General features: G+C 36.8%; 1 gene segment (V, D, J or C); it reads right to left on the bottom strand.

Moving 5' to 3' along the window:
* Positions 1-5,120: 5,120 nt before the first annotated feature.
* Positions 5,121-5,860, bottom strand: LOC148120342 (Ig heavy chain V region 23-like). The segment is given in 2 exon segments: positions 5,121-5,639; positions 5,728-5,860. Coding segments are annotated over 2 exon segments (375 nt in total).
* Between the last annotated feature and the right edge of the window lie 1,703 nt (positions 5,861-7,563).

The raw sequence follows: 7,563 nt of genomic DNA, 5'->3' as shown, positions 1-7,563 counted from the left end.
ACTCTGGAAGCACAATCAGACTCAGGATAGGATTCAGATTGACTGTTCTTTTTTGATACGGGCCTTTTCGTTAATTCATTTGTATCTGACTCAGTGGCCTCTTTCATCTCAGCATCAATCTGCAAGTCTAAAATTGAAGGGGTAGCTTCCTTTCGGAAATTTTTAATAGAGTGATCCTCGGTCATGGCTCAAAAAAGTGTATAGAGAACAGACCAAATAGACCAGAAGTGAATAGGAATTTTTCCCCCTGTCTCCAAGCCTTTTCTACATTACAGTGAACCTGCCACCAGTTTTCTAAATCCGTGGAGCCCCCTTAGGGGAACCAGGGTTTCCATTCCCTCACTACCGCATACACATTTCTATATCAGAGGAAGAGATATGAATGTCATAGACAACAAGAGTATGCTTCAATACCTGTAAGTACGGAGCCGACTGGCTTTGTCCCATTACCCTGTAATAAAAGATAGTTACCTGACTCACCCTTCCTGAACGTTCTTCAGAGTCCCTGGTTCGGGTGCTAGTTGTCGACATCTAGTGCGTCGGGAGTCCCTGGGTAAGGGTCTCTAACAAACAAGGACACAGGGGATGCAGAGCAAAAGCAACACCTGCAACTGCACGCTGCACATTTATTAAGCAATCCCTTTAAAATTTTGGAAACAATTGCTCTAGTCAACAGTTTTATCTAAAAGAGCAACTATAGATCATGAGTTAACTAACGACTTATTTAGATTATGCACACAAAGCAGCTTAATGTAGCAAGGGTGGTCTGGGGGCTTGCAAAACATCCTGGCCTATTTTAAACAAGGGTCTCCAGAGACGTTATCTCACTGTCCCAATCTATTCTAAGTTTTCCTCCAGTATCAGAACAGTTGGTTTGGGCTGAGACTGGGCCTCAGGGCAGCCACTTTGGCAAACCACAGTGAAAGTGAAACTTGCAACTTAGAAACAAGGCCAGAGGACTTGTCACTCTGAAATGTTCCATAGCATTCCATGGAACTTCTCTTAGATTCCAAGGCAGTACTCAACACCTCCCCATGCACGGGTGGCACGATCCCTGCATATTGTATCACAGTCTCCAAATCTCCACATATTCACATAAAGAAGGAGATAGAAATCAAGGGAAAGCTTTCTGAACTGAAACACTAAAACAAAAGTGGAGTGAATGTGGGACAGCAAGGAGATGAGGGAGGCAAGAAGAGGAGAGGAGGGAAGGAAAACTGCAGTCTGTATGTAAAATAATTGCAAAAAAATCATTATTTTTATACAAGGTCCTTGCAAATCAATTGCATAAACGTAACAAAATATGAACCATCAATACTAATCTTGGTGGTGGAGGGATGTTTAATATGTGTCTGTCAACAACTTTATTGAGTCAAATAAATAAGCATGAGGACAGAAACGAAGAAATCAAGGGAGCAATTGCTATGACTTAATTTGTTTCTCATACTACATTTGCTTTCAAATAAATGAATGAGGGGAGAAAGGAAATCTCCTTGAAAACAACTCCCATGGGTAGAGGATACTTGTTCTTACACAACCTTTTGTTTTCTCCCTGTACACCATTCCAAGTCCAGGGACTTTTTATTCCTGGAAAGATCACATGTTAGAAAGTCTTTTAAGGAGGTAATGTTGCCAAAAATGAAGTATACCTTTGGAAAATACTCCTGTAAATGTGGGAAGTCAATAGAACTATGCAGGATTTTGAATGCATGTGTTTGAATATATGAAATGTAGTTAAACATATTAAAACAAAAAATATAAGCCACAGAAATGATATTCTATTATTTTTCACTACAAGTTCAGGGTCTTTAATTGTAAGTGCTTAATATTTCAGAAGAAAATCAGCAGATGCATGAGTTCCATTCTTTCACTGTTCAGAATTAATATAGTTTTCTGTGAATTGCCACTTCAAGCAAAACACACTCAGAGAAACAAGTGATACCCATTATATAGGGTCAGATCTCCTTAAAATTTAGAGTTCTGTATGAGCATATCACAACAATTCACCAGATCTGTTCTTCTGGATAATGTGTACAATGGAGCCCTTACTTCTCCAGTATGAGGGCACACTAATGGCTGTCAGGGGTGGAAGTGGAAAAGAGTCCTTCCCTGCCAAAGCAATATGGAATTACACAGACACACTCCTCTCATCATAGAATCCATTCACAAATGGTTGGACCCTGTGAGATTGTGATGAGATGATCTGAATTTCTTCTATGTTAAACTAATGTGAGGATCAAAATATGGATGAGATGGTGCATTGTCTGTGAACATGAGAAGGAAATTTCGTTGAAGACATGCAGACATTGCTTTCTAGCATTTCTCATTCCCTCTTTAGGCTTAAAATTGTGCTTCTCCTCTGGCAGGAGCCTGTTCTCATTGATCACAATAAAACAGCTATTTTTTCTATAACTGTGCTATACTTGCTGTTTCTGAACACAAAGTAAGGGCCTAAGCACAATTTCTCTATTACTGAGCCCTCTTTCAGGGATGAATATGTCTGTAACTTGACTCATGTCTCCTCAATCTGATTCACTCACAGATTTTTACACCTTGATTTCACCATTCGTCTTATATCTCAGTTGTAGGATCAACCAGTTCAGCTTTGTTTCAAGAGGTCTCCGAGATGCTCACTCTTCACATTAACTAGAGGGAAAATCACAGATGAACTCCACAATCCATTCCTCTGAGAAAATGTCATGTATCAGCATCTAGAATTACTACTGATGGAACAGCCAGACTGAAAAGTGAAGGAGAGTATTCATGAAGGTTTATTGGACTTGGGCCCATACTTCCGTTCATATTCATCAAATGACTGGTGACAAAATTAGATCAGTGACAAACATCAGAAAGTAAGTCAAAGGTTTAAGAATTGGGGATATACGAAGGTTTAGATAAAAAGAATGATTTGGGGAAAAAAGAAAATATCTTAGGATTTGTGGAAGGTAAGTAATTGAGATAGAGAAAAGCAAGTTATGAAGGTCTGAGGATGAGAAGATTTAAGTAATGATACAAAAGTGATTTGAGGTGTATTAAAGAGTAACATGTTTCAGATCTGTCTCTTGCTATTCTGCTGTTACATTGAGATTTCAAAGGTTCTTGATTTGATAGTAATTAATCAAATACCAATAAACTATTTTTCTGCCTCTAACAAAATATCAGCACTGCTATAATAACCACAAATAATAAAAATTCTATGAAATTTTTGTCTCTTTAGGAAGGTTCTTTTAGGCTTCAAAATATCAACTTGAATTCAACAACACCCACAGGTCATGGTAAACTTACATAAAGTTCCACCAAGCTGTGATTTGTTTCCCACCAACCTAAAAGGACCTCTCTCTCTCTCTCTCTCTCTCTATATATATATATATATATATATATATATATATATATATATATATATATACACACACACACACACATTTAAACTCTTCTTTCTCATCTATCAGGACCATGAACCCAACATATTTTTTTTCTTAACCACTTAACTTCTGTCCCTGATCTATCTGTTTTATCAGGTTTGAAATCAGCTACAGACACCTCCAGAAAATCCAGCATCAACTCAAGCTGTTTCTGGCTGTTTCCTCAGAATCTACATCCTGGTTCAGTCTCACAGACTACACATCCCTAGTCTCAGATGATTCAGCAGAGCATGAAAAATGAAAGAAATAGCCTGCTCTTCCTGGGCTTGGCCAACATTGCAAGTTTTGCTTCCCCAACTACAATGCCCTAATTTCAGCATGAAGTGGGGAGATGATTACATTGTACCTTGTCATTTATTTGTTATCAGCAAAAGGTCTATAACATTAATTTCTTAACCTGGGACATGTGGCTGAGGTGTACATTTAATACAAGCTGTAAAAGAAATTACTATGGTTCTAAGTAGGTATAAACCACTTACAATTGATTTAATTTAAGAATTAATATATTCATTACTATTATAAGAATTGTTATATATACAACTGCCTTAGTACAAAAGCTTTATATTTCAGAGCATGTTAATTGGCTCTCAAAATATGTTATCCAAAAATTGCTAAAAATCTAGAAGATAGGGGCCTCCAGAATCATATCAATGCTTTGGAGGAAGCTGTTCTTTTACAGGAAATCAGTTGAACATAATTAATCTTAGACTTAGTGTCCAGTGTCGTTCTACATTTTAAATGGATTTTTGTGACTGATCTTCCATATAATGACAGAGAATATGATTTGTGTCAAGTTCAGGCACATTTATAGGATAGTTGGAATAATTCTTCCCTTCAACAAAAATTCTCTGACAGACTCACTCTGTACAGAAATTATGGCTGTTTCTTCTTTCTTCATCATCTAAGGTGATATTGAGTAGATGTTTCAAGAATGAATGGTGAAATGTACCTCAGTTGATTTCCAGATCTCCATTAAACACAGTCTTTTCTTTGGTTTGTTCAAAAACTCTAGCAGTGAACATTAATGATGAAGTGAATTGATAGACAGCACAACTGATTGATGATGTCTCCAAGTACTCTACCATACAAAAATCCAAACACACTGTAGATAAAGATGACCACCAGGTTGATATTCAATGGCCTATGAGAAATAATGATGCATCAGTATATTTCTATGTTCTATAAAGTCTTGAGACTATGAGGCAGTTTTCTGAGACAGGAAAGGAATAAATATAGGACCAGGGAATAATGTATAATCTCAGAACCAACCTCAATTGACATGTATATACATTGATTTGATTAATGATTTTTGTGAAAAGTAATTTAATCATAGTCTTGACCATCTTAGAGGAATTATACTTATGTGGCAGTGCATATTGTTAAATATCTTATATCCTAAGACTGGAACTTCTTTTGGAACACACAGCCAGAGTTAAGAATAATTGTAAATCATGTAATATTTTAAACTCCAAAGAAGTTTTGTTTTCCTAGATATTATTATTTAGACTTTACTGCTCAAATTCATACTTTAATATGAATTCATATTTTAGTTTATTAAAATTGACCACCAAAATGTACCAATCTACTAGAATCCAGAGATGGATGTTTTTATCATGCTTCATATCACAGTTTTTACTTTTCATTATTGTATTAATGAAGAAACATGTCAATGGCTGTGGTCATTGGTGAAGCTATTGTCAAGGTATGCTGTACACTAGTCATCCTAAACCAGCATTGCTTCATTCACATGTGTAATTTTGAAAAGTTGTTACAAAAAGTAACAGGCAAAGCAACATTCAGAATGATTGTTTCTGTGAATGTTTTAAAGATAATCTCTGTCATCTCAGTCTCAGTGCAGCTTCCTGCTCCTCCAGGGTTTCTGACACACTCAGGATGTGGTTGCAGCACTGTGTGTTGCACAGTAATAGATGGCAGAGTCCTCAGATGTCAAGCTGCTGAGCTCCATGTAGGCTGTGCTGGAGGATTTGTCAACAGTCAGTGTGGCCTTGCCCTGGAACTTCCCATTGTAGTTAGTAGCACCATTACTGGGATTAATAACTCCAATCCACTCCAGGCCATGTTCAGGCTTCTGTTTCAACCAGCTAATATAGTAGCTAGTGAAGGTGTATCCTGATGCCTTGCAGGACAACTTCACTGAGGCCCCTGGTTTCTCCAGTTCAGGCCCAGACTGATGTAGCTGTTCCTGGGAGAGGACACCTGTGAAGAAAAGACAGAGTAGATTATCAGAGATATTGTCACCTCAGTTTCTGTCTTCTCCTAAGATTTGGGATTGGAAACTTCTTACCTGTCATTACTGACACAAGGAAGATAATGATACAGCTCCATCCCATGGTGTGGGCCTTGTATGCTCAGTGACTAGGGAGAAGACACTGATCATATGTTGTTGTTGGGTGTGGACATTCCTGTATTTACCATAATAGACTCAGGCAATTTGCATATTCAAGAACAGGGAATTTCTTAAATAAATACATAGTCCATTTTGAGAAGGAGGTGGTGACACTTGAGTCAAGCAACAGGATGGTGATATTAAGTCCTAATCCTATCTAAGAAAATGCATCATACACCATTCTCTTAGCTCTGCAGATGTTGTGGGTGTAATGTCAGGATATAAGATTTCAATAGATTTCTGACCTGAGGCAGTTGCTCCACTTTGTGACAAGTTTGTCAGATTGATTTACAGAAGGTGGTTATGATGATGGTGGTGGTAGCTGAAAATTTCAAAATTTGCTAAATTTTTAAACATAACAGCCTACATTCAGATACATACATTTAGTATTTGCCATTGCAGATGGTTGCATACAAAATCTCGATGAAATGACCTAAAGGAATATACTTCAGAAATATTCACGCATTGATGTTTTAATGCACCTTCTATCTACCATAACTTATGGAAATAAACATCATGTCTGTCAGCAGATGATTTCAGCAAGAAAACATGGATATATATGTGATAAGAAGGGAATAGGTCATCTGAAAGAATAAGGAACTTATATCACCTTTAGGAAGATCTATGTAACTGGAGATAACTGTATTAAGTAAGATTATCTCTGAAACACAGATACTATATGAAACTCTAAGCAGTTTTATATATTGAATAAGTATAAAGAACTATTTGTGCAAATATCTAACAACGTAGAAATGAAACTGTCTAGCAGAATATACCAAAAACAGGAGTGGGAAGAAAAGAAAGGATATACATTATAGGGGAAATATGCACAGTGTAAAATATACAGGTATAAAAATTCTAAAAGTATATAAAACGACACAAGAAGAAAAAAAGCAAGTGTAGATGTTACTCTTCTATGTCTGCTCAACACTAGGGAAGCTTTTTGCTCCTTCAGAGTTTCTGACATGCCTCAGATGTGTGCTGTGACACTGTGTCTTGCACAGCAATAGGTAACAGAGTTCTCAGATGTCAGGCTGCCGAGTTTCATGTAAGCTGGTGTATGTATGCAGTGTGACTTTGTCTTCAAACTTCTGTCTACTGTTTGTTTTACCAATGCTTGGGAGTATGTTTGCAATTCATTCAAGGCAAGCATGTCTCATTTAAGAGAGGCTTCTTCATTCACCTTTACCTGCAAAACATTGCAGCCCTTTTAAGAGGCACCAGGCACAAAACACTTAAATGGTGATTATAAATAGCCAAAAGCATGTTTTTTGGTGGGGACAGAGATCTTGAAACTCCATAGAGTAGTGGCAATAAACATGACTATAATATAACCATTGCCATGAGGATAAACTCTCAGAAACCTAAGTAATGGAGGATCCAGCTGTCAAAGACATGGCTTTAATCCTAGGCATATCACTAGCAAATTATGAACTCATCTGATCAGAAAAAGAGCGATATACAGTAAAGATAGATTCAGATGAATAAAACCACTAAATGGTTTACAGTGTGATTATATATTAATTATATAATATATATTAATTACACTATAAACTATATTAATTAATATATATTAATTATATATTAATCACACTGTAAACCATTTAGAGGTTTATAGGCTTGGCAGAGAAAAGAAAAGGGACAAAGTCATTTTTTTTAAAAAAAAGAAAGTAGTCGGGTGTGGTGGCACACACATTTAATCTCCCAAACAATTGGGTGGCAGAGGCACATAGA

The sequence above is a fragment of the Myodes glareolus genome, chromosome 11 (genome assembly GCF_982192425.1).
Source record: "Myodes glareolus chromosome 11, mMyoGla1.1, whole genome shotgun sequence".
NCBI classification, from domain to species: domain Eukaryota; kingdom Metazoa; phylum Chordata; class Mammalia; order Rodentia; family Cricetidae; genus Myodes; species Myodes glareolus.
The sequence above is the reverse complement of the archived record's forward strand: the minus strand, read 5'-3'. Positions and strand labels throughout refer to the sequence as shown.